We start from the raw sequence: 22,289 nt of genomic DNA on the forward strand, positions 1-22,289 counted from the left end.
CCTGAAGTCAACTCCAGTATTAATAGATGACTGTACAGAATACTGCCATAAAACTTTAGAGCTGCACTACATGTAGCTATTGATTAACTCTGATATCTGAGAAGCCACTGAACTGTCCTCTGCTTCAGCTTCACTGTATATAGACACCTAATCTCTGACTTGTTCTTCAGAATGGATCTGCTGTAGTGGCTGAAGAGATGACCTCTTCCAACTCTTCGCTCTGCCTCTAGTTAGTCACTGCACTCTTCAGAGGCACAAACAAGCAGGGCCACATATCTGCTCCCCTTCCACTACAATTTGCAGACTAATGTACGAAATGAATTAAAAGCTGTAACTGTTTACTTGATTATGCTAAAGTTTAGTCCCTCTTGTCACATTCAGTTTCACAGAAATTTTTAACATTTTCTTCCTCCCAGAGGTAGCTTTATTAAAGTCAACTGGAGTAGACTGGAGCACCCTGTCATTGTGAGTTTTAAGCAACATTTCAGAAAATTTAGTATAGCTGCAAAAGACATTAAGGATGACTTACCACAGAGTTGACTTGTACTTCTGCTCAGCTACTGTCACTACCGAACAGAATAATCTATCTAGTGGTCTTTGAACCTAGAGATAAGAAAGAATTAAAGGGAAGGAGGAAGAAATAAAGAACAAACAACCATGTAATTTATAAAACAAACAACATTGTGAAGGTGCCTTGTTACTCGTCTTTACGCTGCCATCAGATAGCACCTTTAAATTACTGTAATTCAGACTGCAAATTTCATTTTGCACATTTAAGATTAAAAACAATAAGAAATTGTCCAAACTGCAAAGATTTTTTCTTTGAAAAAAACAACCAAATAATGTCCCCACCCAACCAAACAATTTCTCCTGTCCCGTCTAGTTCCTACCTATAACAGTACCCAGGCAACACAAAATATTCTGGCTCCAAATTCTTTACTTCATAGAGGAAAAAAGAAAAAGAAACTCCGTCATGGACTACTATGTAGTGACCTGTGATTAAGGCAACTTCTTTCACACCTAAATCAAAACTAGACTGAAAGTCTAACTTACACATTTTTATCTTCTAATAAAATAAGTGCTATTTTCATACATATGTGTATTACCATTTCTGAAGCAGCTTACTCCACAGCTATGCCAGACAGGGAAGCTGAATTTCTCACTAAAGTCCTAAGATAACTTAAATTTTACAGATGGGGAGGAGAAAGAGGTTTGAGAAGGTTTCTTCCTTGACTCACAGTTTCATAGATGGGCTGCGGGTGCTTCTCTTTCCTACACCACTCCAAGAGATACATTTTCGGAGTAATCTGTGGTGGATATTCTCGCCTAGAAAGAAAAATTTGTGATCAGCAACTCTGCATAGAGTTTACCTACTAAAGAGATCTGTATTAAAACAGGCAGGTCAGTGTCTCAACAAAAAAGTGCTGCTCATTATATTACTTCTACTAAGTCTTTAATTTAACAGGTCAAATCATGAGACAAATACCACTTTCTTATTAGATGGTTCAAATAACACATGTCTGAATTGGCATCTAAAATAAAATCTAAACATAAATTTCTCTATTAACCATTCTTTCCCAAACATACAGTAGTAATACAGCTAGGGAAAAGATACTAGAAAGGAGATTCTAACTAAATATATCCTACAGAATAGAGATACACTTTGGCACTGTGTATGATAAGCAACAGCACAAGATTAAACATTAAAAGAAAAAACAGAAGTTGCTTTCTTATGAGACAGTAGAGTTACCTAATACACAAGCGTAGGAAAAGTGGGCATAGATTCAACTACTGAAGTGCAAGTATAGCTCCTGATACTTGGCAGAAAATAGAAATACTGCAGAGAAACTGCATTTGATCATCAGGAAGCCAGGTAATACACCCTGTAAGTGTTAAAGCATTATGATCGGATTTAAGCAGCATTTTATATAATGCTATTCTTGAGCTGTTTGACAGAGGTATCAGCAAGGTGGGTACAACATGGAAAGTAACAGCAATTCTATAGGCTTCAGAGACTATAACCAAAGGTGACTTAAAATAATATTGTGCGTAATTCCACAAACTAGTTTTAAGGAATATCTGATGATAGGGATATATTTAGAGAACTGAAGATAAGCAGGTATGTTATCTGCCTCGAACTATGTATTATGAAAAGTGTTCAGGGATATTTTCAATAGAAAAATATGGTGTGGTTTAATTAAATTTCACCAAAAAGAACTGAACTGCATAGCTGTGTTTATACACTCACATTCTTTTATGTACAGATGCTTGAAATGTTTTAAAATCACAAAGCATATTTAGTAAAATAACTGAGAGAACTGAGCAATCTCAGGATGCCTGGCACTAAAGAGCTTCTCCTTGTAATATCCAAATAGCACAGGAAGAATGATGATGCTAACAATTATGGAATGATATATACAAATAGCTTCATTGAAATACACTCAATAAGTACTGTTACTATGTCAACTGGTATTATCCAAAAAGTGTAAGGTATGGTCAGATTCTCAGCTTTTATTTACAGTTGTAGATAGTGAGAAACTAAATTCGTATGCTTACTTGTCAAATCTAACAGCCATTTTTATTACATCTGGATCTTCCATCTGGTCATCATCATCACCTTGTATCTTAGTTTCTAAAGATGTTTTCTTAGCTGTGAAAACTGTTGTTGTTTCTTCATAGAAGTCAGCCATTTCAAATACCTCACTATTCAAACAGAATTCCTTTGTATTAGAGATCAGCTTATAAATTTTTGTATTCTATTATGACAGAGAAAAGTAAGCACAGAAATCAATTTTGCTTAAATAGAGTATATGTCTACAGAGAATCACATGGAAGCATGGCTATATTCTGCACAGTGACTGTATTGTTTCTTCTTTACTGCTTATCTGACATACTTGAGTTACAAGTTGAGAAAGAATGTACTCATTTCCAGCACTATATATTCTATTTGCAATCTGAAAGTCCAGTCAGAATCCATCAGAAATACAGGTCCTACAATGTTCATTCAAGTTATTAACTCAGTTAACAACTTGCAGGTGGATGAATCGGCAGAGAACTTGAGTGACCTACTGCTGCATCAACTCCACAAAGGCAATATGAGCAAAACCTAGGAGATAATTGCTAAAAAAGAGTAAGTCAAAAAAATTGTGAATACAAACAAGGAACAGATTTATTGAGCAACTGGTCCTCTTTCTGATTTTAGTATTTAAAATACTGTAAGTAGTAAACACTATTACTAGAGCATCCAAATGCTTCAAAATCTGTGACCTTTTGATTTCAGAGTATTATTCTCAAAGCCCAACATGAGGGACGAAGCAACTAGGATTTGGGTCAGAGGCAAGTGCCCCAAAATATTTTAAACTTTGGATCCATGGCAGGCTGCATCTACCTTGAAAAACTGAGACTATTCATTTTCCATGGGTGAGAACAACAATAAAACCTACAGCATAGGAAAAAATGTTCGCTTGCTGAATGTTATGGGAGTGCTCATTGGTATGAGGCCATTCGATAACAAAATGAATTCTGGGCATAACATAATCTCCAGTGCTCTAAGTGGAAAAGGGTTGAAGCTGAATAATGCTTTAAGTGATGCTTCCAAGAGAAGACAACACTACTAATTATGTACTGCGTTATGCAAATCCTTTCATCTGAAATGCAGCAGCCTATCCTCTTGCATTCTGTACTGAGGTTAAAACCTCGAATGGCTGTAACATGCCATCACCACCACGAGGCAGCAGTATTAAATAACATTTTTGTCTGAGGATGTGTAGGCTTGCTTTAAATAACTGAATGTTATTCAGTTATTTGGAGATTAAACAGACTATTTCCAACAGCGGTTAGAAGGCTTTGAGTCTGCCGATTCAAGTTTACGAAACTGCTTCCTAAGTTGTTCTTTCTCCCTCTCTCATGCACACGCTCTGCTTAGGCCAAATTTCAAAGTGGTACTGCATCACACTTACAAAAACTGATTGTGTTCAATTTTGGAAACCCCTGAAGAACTGCTAGGCAGAGTACATAAAACCAAAAAAATTACACCAGACCTCTATCCACTGTTTATGTGCATAAACTGAGCCTCTTCTAATTTAATGTTTAAAGGCTTGACTCTCTCAAACTTTACAATTTTTTCTTTACTTTACATAATATACATTACTATTCATTCAGTAGAAAACACTCTTTTGGCTGAAACTTATTTTAAGGTGTAAAAAATGTTTTCATTTCAATCAATGCTACATGTCTTCTAACCAAATTAGAATAATATAAGCAAAAAATGTAGTAAGTTACTATACTAAAAATCGTTCAGCTACTTATATTCCAAAGTTAAAAGTAACTTGCAAAATGTAAACATTGTTTATATTTTTGCTTATTATTGTAATGTAATAATTGTGGGCAGCAACATTTAGAGAGCCAGGACTGGTAAATCACAATAAACTGACAGAAGGATGGCAGGCATTTGCCTTCATTTTGAACATGAACAGAATGTTGATTAAGGCTTGCAGGAATACAGTAATTCCATCTGCAAAATATTTCAAGCTTTCAACATTTCTTTCCATTCCCATACATGTAAGATAACAAATGGCTTCAGACTGCATATTTTATAAAAACAAATAGAGACTCTTTCTCTTCTCCTCCATCCCATCCCATCAGAGGAATAATCACAGCACTCAACATGAATATGAGACATGCAAGCTTAGACCTTTATTTTGTTCAGTTAGGGGTGGGTTCAAACCTGGATTCCCCTCTATTCTGAGTGAATTCCTTAATATGTATATTTTATGGTTTCTCTAAAGTTTTCCTTCTTCCTTTACTCTCTCCCTGTTTCAGAAATTTCACTTTAGATTGTTCTGAGGTCCAGGATGGAGTCATTCATTAAAGCTAATATATTTCCCCAACCTAAAAGGTTGTTATATTTAGTTAGGATATTTCAGGCGTGAAAAATAGCACCAAAAAAGCCCCCATCTAAGTATCATACAGGCTACCTTCATACTTCAAGTTCATCTCTAAGCGTTCACTTAAAACAAGCGTCTTGTCATAAAAGTCCCCATAACAAAAGAACACATGCACACAGAAAGTTAAGAAACTCTGAAAGAAAACAAATTCTATGCTATTAACCTCCAGAATACCACTAGAGAACACTGAAACTCAGATAACAACTCAGATAACACAAACATTGGATCAGTGCCTGTCACTCAGTGAAGTAAACACCACTCAAATTAGTATGTTGAATATACAGACATTTTCAGAGTTAAAGCTTTAACTCCTGAGGCTGGAGAAAACTTGGAAAGGGTTACTGTAATATTCCACATCTAGCAGGTTATTTTTTGCAACTTCTTCTGAAGGTCTGACATGCCAGACAGTGCCATGGAGTACTGGTTTACAGGTTTGATACAGGGTATAATCCTCATTTCTGAAACAGATGCTTACCAGATTTCCTGCATAGATTGTGCAGCGTGCAGCTTCTTACCCTGAGTAGTTTCCAGCTGTTCTCTTAACATCTGACACAAACAGTATTTCGTATTGGTATAGTGATTATCGTATCTCACTGCCTGAAGGAGAGAGACAAAATATATAAAAATATACCAGAGGAATGTATATGTAATCACCATATATTTATTGATGAGTTCAAATGTATTTTGGAAGTGCAAAGCACAACCTATGGATTTCTGAAAAACATATTCAAGACCACTCAAGAATGTGAGCATAATCTGATTGTTTGGGCACATTTTCATGAGAAGTTCAACTTATTTATATACTTATAAAGAAAGAGTTGGCTAATTCACAGAATTGACTAGTGACGAAGTGCTATTTCAGAAAGTAACTAGTTTATGTCTGTCCAAACTTTCAAAAACAAATCTGATGTCACCAAAGCCACAGAAGACCAATTAATTTCCTATTATTTCATTTAACATATTATATTTTGAATAATCCAGCAATAATAGATGACTCAATCAATGGAGCTATAATACCACAATACAACATTATGTGACTGACAAATCATTCCCTTTGTTTCCCTGCTGTTTAAAATTCTTGACAATATTTGTGATAAGCAATTAGTTGCTAAAAATGAATCTAGCAAGCTACCGAGTATGTAATATCCCTTCACTTTTCTGTTACTTTCACTGACAGAATCAATAGGATGGCCTATGTATCATTAGCTTTGAAAATTCCTACACATTTTTAGATGACCCTGTAAGCCTCCTAAATGTTTCTGAAAAGCTAGCTTTAAAAGGTAAGGTACATAAGAAAAGAATGATCAGGAAAAACTGCTTTCCAAATACGGACTTCTGAAAACTGTTTGCTGAACAAAATAAAACAAGGAAAGTGGAGGCAATTTGCAAGACGTGCATCTTATGCAGTACATTAAAATATCACCAGACACCATGCTTTTGAAATTAGGAGGAGTTAAGATACTGCAGTAAGATTTGGATTAACATTTCTAAACAATGTTAACTTTGAGTAAAATCTTCCAATAAACATACGTATTTGATGTAATCTTGCATGACTTTCTTCAAGGGGAAAAGACCCTCTCTTCTGAAGATAGATGGGTTCCACATGGCAGCACGAGCTATCATTACCGATGAGGCAGCTGTTGCTTTCTGGAAGGTCTCAATGTCCATATATTCCTTGATGAAGTCATGAGATCCTCCACTGAAAATGAACATCACTGTTATGATCAAGGAAGTCTTATTTGATAATACTTTTACTTTAACAGAGCTTTGTATTTTCAAATGTGATGCTACATTATCAATGGTGGTCTAATCTATTTAGGATATTATCTCCCATCTAACTGAATGAATAGGGCTGAGTGTTATTAGCAATGGTTAATTGAAACACTGATTATATATATATATTTTTCATTATCTGCATACTTCTCTTAAAAATAGCCCCCTATTTTTAAGAAGAAAGACAAAGCTTGTGTAAAATGAGGCTTTACACCATTTTTAGTGGATGGGGCCCAGAATGAATCGCTTCCATGTTGTCTGAAAATGACACTTGGTAAATATTTCCAGTGCTGTAACCTTCAATTGCATGCTAATGTTATTGGCAAAAGTGGTGCTGAAAACAAGTTTAATCTGGATAGCATCATTCCATTTTTGTTCTGGCACGAGCATATGGAGCGTAACTACAGATCAGTCACAAAGCACTTCAAAGTTAAAATAAGTTTGTACTGCCTCTGCTTTCAAGTCAGCAAATCAGGTGCTTTTGTGAGCAAAAAGAACATTTAAAACACATTTTCCTTCTCCCAAAGTTTCCCTTTAAAATTCTTTTTAAAAGTAAAATAAAACTAGGACTGCAAGCTTTGACTGTATCCCTTTAAAAGTAAAATCACTGCCAAATTCAAAACAAAAGAAAGCTACGTAATTTAAAAGTGGTATGTTACTTGAAAATTGGACATTTAGATTGTGAAGACAGCACAAGAAAGCTTCCTGCAGTTCTGAGAGATGATTCCAGGAGCACAGTACCATTTTAGAAATCACAGTATGAAAGTATGAATTCAAATTTTGTTCCCCACCACCACTTTTTTTTTTTTTTTTTTTTTTTTTTGCAAATCTACTTATTCTTCATTCTTGTGTATTTGCTGACTGAGTTTGAGGTGCAGTGGTTAAAATTCTAAGGAACAACTCAAGATTTAGGTAAAAAAGTTACACCATGGATCAAGTATTATGGATCAACAACATTTAATAAGCACAGTTCCAAGTTGCACCTTTAAATTTCTACAGCGAGGCAAAAGTCCCACAAAGTGGATTTAAACAATCAATCATATTCTTTCTTTAGAGAGGAACTGGGATTTAGGATTGAAAAAATAGTACCAAAGAGGTTATTTCAGCACACTAGGAGACTTGCAAAGAAGTAAACTGATATACTGATTAATTAGAAGCAATTTATCAAAAATGAATTTCTCATACTTTTATATTTTAATTGCATACTTCTTCTACATCATGGAAAATATTGTTAGCTTCATCTTTTATCCAGGAAAACAAAGGGTTCATTGCAATGTATAAACAGTAAATCTTGCTAGATTTTTGAATTTCATGTTGTTTAAAAAATTATTTTGAAAACTGGAAAGTGGGTAAACCACAGAACAGTGGGTGAACAAAGGTTATTGGCATGAAACACATCTTTTGTCCAGTAGAAAAACAGGTTTTCTATGATCAAAAACTTTGACTTTCAATGTATATTCTACACAGAAGTGTGAGCAGGAAGATGGCTCTTAAATTCCTGATTCAAGCATATGGTTTCCTGAGATTCAGCTTTTTCACTGAAATTCAAGATCAGTGAGGAAAGAACTTCATTTAAGGACACTGCTTCTCTGGGCAAGAGGTGATTCTTCACCAATAAATGGTGGAAGCATCTAAAGATGCCGATCAGAAAGATACAGAAATGATGCATTTCAGGACAGTTTGTTGTTTTTCATTTCATCTACTTCTGAAATTGTTCTTTAAAATAAATTGTTTGTGGTTACATTCTTCTGAGTTCTTGATTCTACTATCACAGTTATTGAAGGATCTATCAATACAAGCAGACAGACTCAGCAGAATCATGTCTGTATGCCTGGAGGCTAAGGAAGTCATAGTGAAAAGCTCAGGCAACAGTATATGACACTCTTTTTAAGCAGTGGCACAGGTCATCTCTACTGTGCAAGTGTCCAAGATACACAGTGGTAGGGTCCCCAGTCACTGCACGTGGCTCAAAAACACAGCGAATTCTGCTGTTAGATGCAATCAGAAACAACTTTCCTAGGATAGATTGTGACATGCAAAAAGCAACAGGTTTTGAAACATTTATGGAATTTTTAAATTAAAATTGAAACACAGTGATATTTCCTAAGACCAACTTCTATTGCTACTACCTCCATTTAGATTTGATCTTCAGTGATAGGTATCATTGTATTTGCCCTACCATGAAGGACCTTCTTTTTCCTGCACTTGCACATTTCTGCTATAGTTGGATTTCCAAGGCCTGTGTGCTGTAAGGTATAGGCATCTTGCAATAACCAGTTTAACCAGTCCAACTCACTTTGCTATTACTGGAATGGAGACTGCTTCAGAGATGGCTTTGATCACATCACAGTGGACAGGGTGCTGAGGCCTCTCCTCCTTCTTCCTTTCCAACAAAGATAAAGACAAGATCAAAGATTTCCTTTGGAATTTGTACATATCTAGATCACAGCAGCCATCATTCAGGGATTATTTTGACATACGTATTTTCCCTCAATTACGTTCTATGCTTGATATCCATATGCTCGTATCCATATAAAGCAGTGTTTTTTAGACATGGAAGGTAAAGTTTTACACATCACACAATTCAGATTGGACTTTGTCACTATACTATCTAATGCAAGGAAGATTTAATTTTATTTCGTCTTTACTGAGACTACAATTTTGGAAAAATAGCAGCACAAAAGTTTAATTTCCTAATTACTGGCCTGATTTTCTAAAACACTGATTTAGCCAGCAGTTGAAATCAGAACCACATGTTAACAGTAGAGCATACCCTAATCATATCTTACTGTGCTCCATTTGTCAGCAAGCTGTAATAAAAATGCAACAATCTTTCTTTCCTGAAATACACTTACCTTCCATGGACTGCAATGGCAGCGATACCAGTTTTCTCTATTCTCTTTACCAGATTCACAGTATCCTCAACCTAAGGGATAAAAGAGAATGACATGATTTTAGCTCAAAGAAAAAAAAAATAATTACCACATGATCACTGCACAAACAAATGAAGGAAGTCTTTTCCTTCATCAAGAGGCATACAATTCCTGTATTTCAACAGTAATTTCCAACATACACACCTCTTCAATATATACTTCAATGAAAGAACTACATATTATGGCAAAAAAAGCATATAAAACTCCAAACAATCCATTTTCAGTACTTTCCCCCAAGAAATCAGAGATTAAGAACTTTCTTGAGCCAGGGAACATACTACTTTCTAGTAGGAGAATATTTTCCAACAGGTTTTTAGATTGTCTTTTGAAAGTGATAGAAAACACTTGATTAGCATGTCCTCTCTAATACCTTTTCCATAAACTGTAATTAAAATGCATCTTAGATAGATGATTAAGAGGATGCCTTCTGAAGTCAACCTCACATGCAATCATGCATCCATAAATATTCCCCTCAAATATGTCTTAAAAAAGTTAACTGGTGTCTAAAGAATTTCAATGGTATTCACACATGACCAATTGATCAAAAGATGCAGAGGGAAAGGGAAAGCTCCCAGTATTTCTTCAGCAAGTAAAATGCTGTTAACAAAAGGCAGAAAGAAATTTTGTACTCAGCAGGATTAGCCTGCTATATGTAGCTCTGTAGCTTTCAGCAGGGGAAGCAAAAAAAAAAAAAAAACGGCCAATTTTCTTTTCAAAGCTGGAGAGTGATCTATGGCTCATCAGAAAATAGCACATTCAGTCTTTGAAAGATGTAACATCTACCAGCTTGCACGGACAGAGAGATAGAAGCTCACCTGCTGTTCTGATGGAAGACATGCTATGCAAAAGCAGCTTGAAACAAAAAGGAAGAGACTCTAGGACAGTTGTAGAAAATAAAAACGAGAGGTGCCAGTTCTTTGATTTAACGGTATTAGGCAACACTTTGGAAACACAATGATCTTTTCACACAGGCTTCATTTGTTCATATAATAATTTTAAGTGGATGGATGAATGCTTTTGGAACAATAGCTAGTTACAGTTCATTCACCTACAGAAATAGCTTATTCACAATCACAGTAACTATGCAGATAATTAAATACACATTTGCGAAATAATCCATCATTAAAAGAGAAGACAAAACAACTTCTGGAGCTTTGAAAGATATGTAGGGAATTCAGCTGGAAAGAAAATTGATAAGAAACTATCAAGAAACAGCTATAAAAAATGAATCTATGTATTTTTATTACATTCTTAATAGCTACATTCTAGAAAAATATTAACAATACAAAATATAACCACTTGGGCAAAACAACAGTCCTACCACAATTTCATTTAAAAGCCATTTTCCCAATACAAACTTTTAAATTAAGAAAAAAAAGGTTTGTTTTTACTACTCCCAAGTTTTCCCCCTATTCATAGAAGTATTTTCTTTACATATAAGGAATATGTTAAAAAAAGTCACTCGGATGCACATTTCAGAGAAGTAGCAATGAAATGAAGGACTGTTACAATCTATCCAGAAAAGGGTCATTCTAAAATTGTGATGAAAATGTTGCTTTTGAGAATGAAGATTACAAATCTCATTGCATAAGCTAGCAACTGCAGGGCTGCAATCTATCAAAAACTTTCCAAAAAGGCTGCAAAAGTTGTTTTAAATGTGCAATATTACTGCTGTCTTCGCACATAACAGTAAATAAGGAGTCAAGTAAAGCAAAATCTCCTAGATCTGTAGAATACAAGCAGTTTATAGAGCACAGATACTTTCTTTCATAAACACAATTTCGTCTGTGAAATCTTTATTGTTACCATGAACCTCAGAAGTTGGAGAAGTAATTTTAGGGCTTGGTCTTCTCCTCTTGGTTAAACTTCAGTAGGACTGTCCAAAAATTCAAAGTTCATCACATTGTGCTTATCTACACATGATATTACTCACAATCAATTCCACATGTAGCAATCTTATTCTAGAATAAGAGTGCCTTTTTTCCTTTTTATTTTCATTTAGTGCTTGTCCACCAGCAAAAGCTTTGGGATTAACTCAGTGGGTTAGGATAAACAGAACTAAGATACTTCTACTATAGAACTCCGCATTTGGAGTTCATCAGATGTGTAGACATTTAATGTTTGCTGTTTTCTTAAGCTTTTAAATTAGAGAGGAGAATCTAAGTTTGGCATCCCAAACAGAAATTATAATTCCAAATACTATTCCAAAATAACAGGTCTAAAATGTCACTATATTAGGATGCCATATATACTAACCAATTTTATATCACAAAATTAAACTTAAAAGTAAAACGCTTCAGCATAATGATTTATGTTCTCACCGAGGGCAAAATGCGGATTTTACAGGTTACTGGTTTACAAATTCCTTTAACAAGAGTAGTCAGTATCTGAAAAAAAGGAAAGAAAATTGTCATCACAAAAGTGACATGAATAAAGCTCTCCTTCCCTCTCTCTTGAATATACAAAGAAATTAGAACAATATAACACTAATTTTTGTACCTCTATAAAGTAGCTTACATGCTAGAGGAACACATACAATATATAACTGAGCATATAAGTCATTTTATCTGAGAGAAGTCAACCATTTTTATTTCCACTCCTTTTTTGATTTTAACTGGATTTTTATGGCGCAATTAACTGCTTAAGTTTTAACATTGCTTTTATAATTTGCTGAGGTGACTAGTAAATTTTGTCCTTTCCAAAAAGAAGGGCAAAAATTTTTTATTTTCATACAACTGTTCTTCCTAGTTTTCTCATATTTGAGTTCCAAGCTGCTTACGAAAACCAAATGTAATTACTCATTAAAAAGAGCTTTTCTAAAGAGAAGAAAGCCTTCAAAATGGAAAAAATGACAGAGGAAAAAAATCAAGCATCAATGCCAGTGAATCTTCTGAAAGAAAACAAAAATTGTAAACTGAATTCCATGCTTAACACAAAGCACATTTTATTCATTAAAACAAACTTGGAATAAGCAGAGAAAGGGGCAGTTGTTAGTTTAACCATTTAAGACCTGAACTAGGGTAAGAATCTCGTTTTCACAGGACAAATTTAAACCCAAGAGACCATATGTAAACAAGAGAGGCATGTAATGGATCTAAATCAATACAGGACTACAAAATGACTAACCATAGCTTATTGGAAAATGCTACCAGAAATCCAATAGCTCTCTAAACAAGAGAGTAGAAACCAGCTCCTCCTGACTATTATTAGAAAAATACTGTGTTTTCTCAGCTGTTTCTCTGAGATACTATCATGCATGTGCTTTTATTCCGAGTCCACTTCCTTTGTATAATATAGCTGGAATTGCAGGTAAGTTGTTTCACTCAGAGTTGTGTATAACAAGAAACTTAAATTTTGTTTAACATTACTGTACTTATTAGGTTACCAATACAGAAATGAGCTTTTATAGATAGCATTCTCAAGTGCTTACATGTTAGGATAGCTGACAAGTAAATGAGTGTTGCATTGCACTGCCAGACTACTCAAATCATTTCTCAGTGGTGTTTTCTTGAATAAAATAGTAACATCCAAGAAAATTATCTCAAAAACTAATACTTCTCTTCAGTATTTTTAATTTTAAATAATCCATTTCTGCATATGAAACAGATGGCAATGACTTCATTTTCCACCAAACACCTCCACTGTAATATTTTTCTTGTAATACCATCATAAATAAACCTTATTATAGGCTCTAAGTGTCAGCCTCATTAAGGATTCCAATGTGAGAACCAAGTCTTACACTGTAGCCATATGAAAATCTTGTAGCTATAATTTCGGATGTTTTCTCAGGTGCTAAGTTTAGTTACTCCCTTGCAGTTGGCTAAAAGTAATTTTTGTGCCTATGATTTCCTGCTTATTAACACTTGGAGTTGAAAAGAGTGATGGCAAGTTTTTGAACATAAAGTTCCCTGCTCTTCCAAAGAACATCAAAGCAAAATGCAATGGTGGTAGGGGAGAAGAGAAATTATTAACAATCATCTTTCCAACTGCCTTTCATTCCTATAAGAGGTATTTTTGCTGGATTTACTTCCAGCCTGCTGAATATTTTCCTCTCAATTTGCATTCATAAAATTTTTCTTTCAGCCTTCATCACCTCCTGCATCATCCATTACAATTTAATTCCTGCTAGTATCATTCACCTCACCTACTGAATGGACCACCATATAGGCCTCAAAAGATTGGCTTCTGCTTCCAGTTCTGCTGCCTGTATTGTTAACTGACTTTATGCAGATAACACTTATCTGATTTTGCTTTCTCTTTTGGAAAATAGAGATAATGATACAGACCTTCTCTAAAAATGTTTTAAGACTGAGACTTTCCCTTTCGCTGAGGAGAGTAATAAATAGGTCTGGTCTATTCCATTTAAATTCTTGCCTGGCATGAGTGGATACTATCCACTTGCTTGACAGATGTTCCTTCCAGCCTGTTTCCTGACTTTTGAAGATTGTCTTCGAAAGGGAGATGAAATGGAGAACTACATTAATTTTCAGAAAGAATCCCAGCAACTCTTTCTTTACCCCATCATCACTTTTTGCTCAGCATTACTCTGGAGATCTAAATGCAACATACTTCTCCTGACACTAAGGAAAAGAGAAGTCCACCATCCAGACATCAACCAAGTAAGAATTACACACATATGCTTTGAAGACCTACATGGTATTCAAAAGTCATTGAATGACACTGGTTTATCAATTTTCACACAGAACACTAATGTAAAATACATCAGTTAGGACTGGTAAGCTGTCACATAGTTAAGGGAGAACTATGGTTGAGATTGACAGCAGTTACACTAAGGCTACATAGCAGCTCTCAGAGCTCTACTAACATATATGTCATAAAAAACCGCAAAACTACTTGAAGGTTGTACCATGCTTAATGCAAATTATCCTTTGGTATGATTAATAATACTTCAATTTGAAGAATGATTAGTTCTTACAGTTTGGTTGACACTGTGGCTCTTGGTGTCAGGAGATTCTTACATTTGGCAAAAGGCTAACACTGGGCGATGGCTTTAACTTTGATGACATGCCGTTCTAATGGCACATCCTCAGAGAATGACAAATGACACAGAACAACCTGTTTTCATATTTGAGCTTACAATGAATGGTAACTAAGCAATGGATCAGCTTGTGGGAACTAGAGAAGTCTGATTATCCTGCATAGCTGAACGACATTATGACAGCAAGAAGAAGGGTTTACAAAAGAAAGGCTGTCTCATCATCTTAGAAGGGAAAGGTATGAACTGCAGGGGTCAGAAAGTGACAAGCTATCATTCAGAAAGAGTCATGTAGAGGAGTGAAGAAATTCTAGTTTCTTCAAAAAATTGACCTGTACCAAAGAAACTTTAATACAAAGCACACTCAAAAGTGATCTAGAAAAAAGCAGAGAAATGCATACAGTATGCAGTGTTTAATCCAGATCTGCATGCAGATAGGGCATGAAATAAAGAATGACTGCCTTGAAACATTTGCCGTTGTGTACCATAATTCAGTTATTACTGAGACGTGAACTCTAAACTAGAATTGCCCCCAAGAACTCTGAAAAAGGATACAGCAAGTGACTAAAAGCTGAGGGGAAGCAAGACTAAGTTCACAATCTACTCATCTGATCTATGATGTCTCACCTCTTAAAAAAGAAAGAAAAGAAAAGAATTATATGCTGAGAATATGCCTGGACACCCAGAGCAATGTCTAGACTCCATTTAATCTCTGGAGGCTTAGAAGCCCTTAGAAATATATATATAAGTCCTCCCTCTGCAAATATAGCACCACATTGTGAAAGTTTTAAAACTGAAAAAGAAGACAGTAGCAATTTCATAGTCCTGGCAATGACAAGAACTACTAAATCAGGAATATAATTTATGCTTAATTTTAATATTCAAAACTGATTATTCCACTCTTTTACAAATCTGTCTTCTATGCATTCATTCCTGCTTCTAATAGAGCCACTGCTTGAGCCCTGTACATTATATTTTCCAAGGCACTTTAAGACCCACAAGGTGATACTTACAGACTCTATTTTGGCAGGATCAGATAGCAGTGCTGCTCCCATACCTCCCTGGGAAAATATAAGGAAATTGTTACACACTAGAAATATGAAAAATGCAAACACATTTGGCAATTCAATTATTTTGCCTAATAGCAGACCAGGGCAAAAGTCAGTCTTAATAAAAAAAAATTAATATAGGAAAAAGGCAAAATCTGAAATGCAGGAATGGAAGTCAATGCTTTGATGAAATAACACTTTTCCTAGAATTATATCAAAATGACTAAGCAGTAACTCAGGGCATCAACTTGCTCCCACTACGTTAAGGAGCAGACAGAATTTCAAAAAGTTCTTTTTAGCAGCTGTAATTATCTGTTTTCTACTCATTAAGTGACGGATGTATTGTTTTAGCTTTACACACTGTGTCTGAGAGGTCGTGATGTCAGTAGTTTCTGTCATTACACTATAAACCTAGAAAAACATTCTGATGCAAATGAAGTGGCTGTAAAGAACAGGAATTCTGAATAGTGTAATAATTTTATTTAATAATCTGGCTGTTCTTTCTGTGCTACCTCATCTACATGCATAGATCTTGAGGCCAACAGGCAACCACAAGAAATAAGTTCAGATAACTATGAACTGGTTTGACCCAACATTACTGTCAGAAATTAACTATACACCAGCATTTGAATTTTTGATATTTCATCCCAGTATGGAATGAATCTTTTGGTGTTCTGTTCTTAATTATGATTTCTGTGGAAAGATAAAATCATTTTCCATATACAGAACAAAACAATAAAATACTAAAGGCTGAAGAAAACATCACTGGAAATATCATCAAACCATTATGAATTTAATGACATGTCCTCAGCATGACTACAGTTTCCAGTTAATACCACTTTATCTCAAAAGTTATCTGGAAAAAAAAGAGAGCGAGTCCAGAAACAGCTGAACTTAACTACGTAGAAACATTTATATGACATAAAAAGGCTTCGGAACAAGGGGAAATTAAAATTTGAGTTTAAAAAGAAACCAACTATCTGTTTTCACTGCATGTCATTTACCTTCTCATTTTCAGAAGTTATCATTGAAATAAAGAAGTTAATGGATTACAACAGAAAAACCCTAGAAATGTGTATGGTAATACTATTCACAAGTCATATTAGATAAAATATATTAGAAGAAATTTAAGTCATTGTTTTTCAGAGTGCAAGCCAACCTACAAAAGTAAAACTGGTGAAATAAGAAATGCCCCATATAAATTGATCCAGGCTATGCTTTTCTTGCGCCATCTCCTGGAACATTCAGTATTGCCAGATCCAGGCTGAAACCCTAGACTATTAAAGTGAAAATACTAGATACCTGAAAGGTGTCCAACATTCTTATTCTCATTACATGCTCCAAAGGAAAAGTAATCTTTGCAATGGGAAAACATCAGCTGTATCTTATATATTCTATGTACAGTCATTAGGACCTTTTGGTTCTTCTGTTCCAAAACTCCAAGAGGCAAATCTGTCCTCCCTCTATCTCATTACAGCATTGTGGCCTAAAATAAACTTTTTTCCTTTTCAAGTAGTTTTATCATAAGAAATGTTCCATTATTGGAAAATACAATCCATTTAGACACAAGCATTCTTTTCCCTTGGCTGAAAAACTGAAAAAGGAGGATGAGATGCTCTGTGGAGTAGGGTCTGTACAATGTCATGGTACCATGCAAGGTACAGGCACATTCGGCAGTGTCAGCTTTGGCCTTTACTATTCCCTGTTTCAATAACATTGCTTTCAAACACCAAACATCTCATTTCAATTGGCTATGTCTACTCATGTGCCAGTTACAATAAACTGCCACAGAAATTCTGGTTTTTTCTACTGCCAAAGGGGAAGGAAAAAAAAGGTTCACTCAGCCCACAGGCCATCTGGATTGATGCTTGGAAGTAGGGCAGATCTCAAGTTACCATTTACATTTGCCTCTGTGCTTTAGTGAGAGGACAGTAAAAAGCTTCCAAATGTAACATAAGGCCTAAGACAGAACTAGGAAGTTGAAAGTATTGCCTATATGGATATATTAGTTTTTCTGTTTAAAGGGTAAAGTTATATCACGGTTATATATAACAGAGAACTTGTTCCAGAGCTAGAAATGCCAGTATTACAAAGATGAAGACAGAAAGTTTATAGGCAACAACCAGGCTTCTCCCTTGGAATGAAGGTTTGAGTCTTCTGAGCTGAAGGATGAGACATACTGGGCGCAAACTGAAACACAGGAAATTTACCTTGAACATAAGAAACCCCTTCTTTACTGTAAGAGTAGTTGAACACTGGAACAGGTTGCCCAGAAAGTGTGGAGTTTCCAGCCTTGGAGATCTTCAAAACCAGCTGAACATGCTCCTGGGCAACTAGGCTCTAGCAGACCCTGCTTGAGGAGGGGGGTTGGACCAGATATCTCCAGCTATTCCTTCCAACCTCAACTACTCCCTTATTCTTTGAAGTTCTTTTCCTTTGACAATAACCTCAAACTTTCTCTAGCTATTTCTGCACGTACATCTGATACAAAGATGAAGCAACATGGCCTAATATATACTAATTTATACAGTGCTAACAGTTAGTTGGACTAATGTGTTTTAGCCATAAATGATACAGGACTAGCTTAGTTTGCATATGCTTGCCTAAAGATAGAGTTTTAATTGATCCACTCTCCTCCTAGTTAAAACTGATCCATACTTGAACTCAGCACTGTAAAGCTGTTGTGAATGTTTACTTGCTCAGACACTGAACTGCGATTCCTGTTTTTTCTAAGACTGAGCAGAACGTATTTCACTCATTGAACAAATTAGCAACCTCAAGAAAAACATAAAAGTAAATTCTATAAGGTAGGATAAAATGAAGCTTTAAGTGCAGCATACAACACAGCCTGTCAGAATTTTCAGAATTCTAAATTAGTTTCAACTTTTTACAATAATACAATTTAACAACCTTACTAAGTTCTTCTCAATATTCAGCAATTGTCTTGACAGAAAATTCAATCACTGCTTGCTCAATGCTAAATGTCCACACTAACCTTCACTTACAAATGTCATAGATGCTTACCCACTGAAGGATATGGTAGGTTTAATTGCATGATCAGCCCTATTCTTAAGTGAGATTTCTATTATAGGAGGTTATTTTACTGGATTAGGGCCATGATACCTTCAAGACTCTGCTCTTTATCACCACTTCAATTTGTTCAATCCAGAAAAGCAGAACATGTATTTTGCGCTCCATGCCTCTAAGGAAGAAAAAGATTATTTAAGAGTAATCGAAATCCACTTACCTTAGTAGAATATTCTTTTGGGCATCCCATGTTGATATCAATACCAGCTACATCACTCTCCCTGAAAGAAACAAAACAAACAATAAAAATGTACTTCATCACATTAGAACAAGAAGCAGGACATATGCATCTAGCCAGGAAGCCTGTTTCATTGTCATGGGGCTTAAATGAGAATTTAAGGTTAAATTTCTATCTGAACTTCTGAATTCTTAGCTTCTCACTTATTTAAGTTATGTACCTGTTTTAATGGTGGTCTGAACACCTGTCTGTCCACAGGTTTCAACTGCCAGTGCTGTGTGGACGCTGCAAACACTGATCTAAAATATATCTGTATGGGATTAAGTCATATTCACCCTATGTGAATATATCCGCCGCAGTAAATTCACCACTGTCACTAAAGCTTGTCATCTTAGTTTTCATCTATTTAAAATGGAAACTTTTTAAATTAAAAAATACTTTTCAAAAAGGTTGGAGAAGCACTTTTCATTTTTGCACAGTACTTTATTGAGGGATTCAAATCACAAAGACTAAGGGACATTTTTAGGCATATTGGTCTTACTTCTACGCACTGCAATACCCAGAGAAATTACATATTGGAGAGATCAAGGATTCACTGTCTGCTCTAGTGAACAGCCAGCAATCCTAGTAAAGAAACTATGCAGCAGCTGCTGTGAGAAAAAAATACTTTAAACAGAAGTTGCAGTGCAGTTTACATCATTATACCATTGGTTTTTTTAGATGCAGATCACTGCCACGCTTTGCTGTGTGGCTCCTGCAACACTGGCATACAGAACTTTTCTTGACTCTGTTAAAGGTCCTATCAAGACCTATCTTGACCCTCTCCTAATCATTGTATTTTGTCTTCCAGGATAATTCCTTTGTACAAAAAACTCAAACACAGGGTAGAAAAGGGCGGGGAGAGGAGATGACTTACACAAGTTTAGCTACTGCCAATGCTCTTTCAGCATCTGCTGAACCCTGTTAGTAAAAGAAGAGGATATAGTTACAAAATGGTATCCAGTGAATAAAAACTGTGTTCACTTGCAGGTGTGTGTAACTGTATTTGCTCTAAACAATTACTGCACATAATTACAAAGTGACAGAGACCCATTCACAGCACAACACATAGCAAAAACATGTAGCTACAGCAGGTATTAAGTTAACCACTGAATGACAATATGTGAGGCAGAAATGGACCTTGAGAGGTCAATCCACTTTCTTACCCTACCACAGTATCAAATGTTCTTAGCCCCTTAGATATTTATTTAGCCTGTTCTTAAGAAGCTCCACTGACAAGGACTCTACAGCCTTACTGTCCAGTATTGTCATTACCATTGAAAAGGGTCCTTTCCAATGCCTAATGCAGTCTGCACTGTTTTTCCCCTCATTATCTCATCCTACAGACAGTAGACTCAAAAAACATTATCACCCTTTTCTCTTCAGTAGCTTTTAATTATTTGTGCAATACACACACAGATTCTCTCTTATCTAGACTAAAGAATGCCACTGCTTTTAGTCTTTCGAGTGAGACTGTTCACAGCGCAAGATTTAAGAATATGACCAAACATTAGTGTAATTTAGCTTTGGTACCTGTATGTTTGGAATTTTAGCAAAGATATCTGTTAAGAAAACAAGGGGCTTTCATAGAGCACATAATTAATTTTAATCACCTCTTCTGAAAACAACTGTGGAGAGAACTTTTAATTTAGCATGCCGGCTACATGCATAAAAATAGATAAGAATTTGTGCAATACACTTGGTGTGTTATTTTTGTGAATTTGTGAAATTTTTGTGAATTGTGAAATTATATCTCCACCTGAAATATCTGAGAACGACTAATCTGCAATACAGACAGCTATTTAGACTTCGTTAAACCATGTAGTGCTGGCAACACTAGTTTATGTTATCAGAAGAGTACCTCCTGTTGGTTTCTTACCATCTGAAAGACAACGCAGTGTCTCTCCCTTTCACAAGTTCTGAAAACAACTCTTTCATTAGGTGCAACAAAGTCCACTGTGTCGAGTACTTCTATATGAAATGCGAAACAGATAAAACAGAAAAAATAACATACAAATGTAATCATAAAGGAAGCCACGATTATATAACTTGCATAAAAATAAAATGCTGGAATTGACGGGACCCTGCCTGCTCTGTGTCCTTTCTTGCACATCGCTGCTTCCCTCCCATAGTACCCCTTAAGCATCCCCCAGCCTGTTTGGTGGACAAGCAATACCACCAGAACAAGTCTGAAGATTAATCACCCAGAATGAACATACTGGTACCCTCTTTGGCAAGGGAGAGGAGCAGAAAGTGAATTTATAGTTGACTTCTCTTCCCCCATAGGGAAGAGAAGTCTCATCCCACTCAGCTGTTGTAAGCTTTGTAGAGGTCTCAAAGATGCACTTGTAAGAATCAGTCTGTGCAAATCAAGTTAGGGCAGATATAGCCAATGGACCTCAAGTTAAGGAAAGAATGGCAAAGTTGCATATATCTTGTTTCCTTATCACGGTAGACTAAAAAGTGTGTATATTATAGTCTCACAAACTGCTAACATTTTTGAAGACTCATGTTTCAAAAGCCATCTGGACACATTCCTGGACAATGTGCTCTAGGTGACTCTGCTTGAGCAGGGGGATTGGACGAGCTGATCTCCAGAGGTCCCTTCCAACCTCAACCATTCTGTGATTCTGTGAACAGCATAAGCTTCAAGCAAAGAATTCCTCTTCTTCTGTCCTCACCTTGCTTTGCAAAATGCCCTTAGATACTAAAAGAATGCCAGGATAGCGCCAATTGCCACAGGAACTGACCCAGAGAGTATGGAGTCGCAACTGAAGGCTTGGACAATACTGAGAGGTTTAAGTGGCTTAGTAAGAATTTACTACCGCCTGAAAGCTTGAAAGTCATTGGGCATCCAAAATGAACATTTTGACTATTACTGTTTGCTGGAAAACAATGTAGACTTCCAGCCAATAATTTGTTAATACAAAGACCAGCAAATTTCAAAGTTCAGTTGGAATGTCAATAAATTTGATTATGCAGGCGCCACCATCATGCAGTTGGCTAGCAGACACCACTTACACCATCTGAATGTTCCTTTTTATAAATACAGCTAGAACAGATAGGCAGCTGGTGTTAACAATCAAAGAAATCTAATGAATTAGTTTCCAGGAAAAGCAAATGGGGCCCATATTTTACAAAGAAAAAAAACAAGACTAAATATTAACCAAAGCACACTAAAGCATCACAAGAATACCTAACGTCTGTGCCTCTGTGACCACCATTTTTATCTGATACCTCTACCTCTCTCCTAATCTCCCTATACTATTCTGGGCAAATGAAAGGCCA

General features: G+C 35.8%; 1 protein-coding gene across 2 annotated transcripts in view; it reads right to left on the reverse strand.

Moving 5' to 3' along the window:
• The window catches only part of DUS2 (dihydrouridine synthase 2), a 30,169-nt gene that overhangs the window by 1,180 nt on the left and 6,700 nt on the right, over positions 1-22,289 (reverse strand). For both annotated transcript variants that reach the window (XM_064519502.1, XM_026102118.2), the window contains exons 4-15: positions 20,881-20,972; positions 19,879-19,922; positions 18,945-19,005; positions 15,662-15,709; positions 11,974-12,039; positions 9,575-9,645; positions 9,016-9,102; positions 6,477-6,645; positions 5,422-5,543; positions 2,557-2,703; positions 1,239-1,326; positions 530-603 (exon numbers count right to left, since the gene is read on the reverse strand). In XM_064519502.1, the coding sequence (XP_064375572.1) occupies positions 530-603; positions 1,239-1,326; positions 2,557-2,703; positions 5,422-5,543; positions 6,477-6,645; positions 9,016-9,102; positions 9,575-9,645; positions 11,974-12,039; positions 15,662-15,709; positions 18,945-19,005; positions 19,879-19,922; positions 20,881-20,972 (1,069 nt within the window). The remainder of the gene's footprint in view (positions 1-529; positions 604-1,238; positions 1,327-2,556; positions 2,704-5,421; positions 5,544-6,476; positions 6,646-9,015; positions 9,103-9,574; positions 9,646-11,973; positions 12,040-15,661; positions 15,710-18,944; positions 19,006-19,878; positions 19,923-20,880; positions 20,973-22,289) is intronic.

This window comes from Dromaius novaehollandiae, chromosome 13 (assembly GCF_036370855.1).
Source record: "Dromaius novaehollandiae isolate bDroNov1 chromosome 13, bDroNov1.hap1, whole genome shotgun sequence".
Taxonomy (NCBI): domain Eukaryota; kingdom Metazoa; phylum Chordata; class Aves; order Casuariiformes; family Dromaiidae; genus Dromaius; species Dromaius novaehollandiae.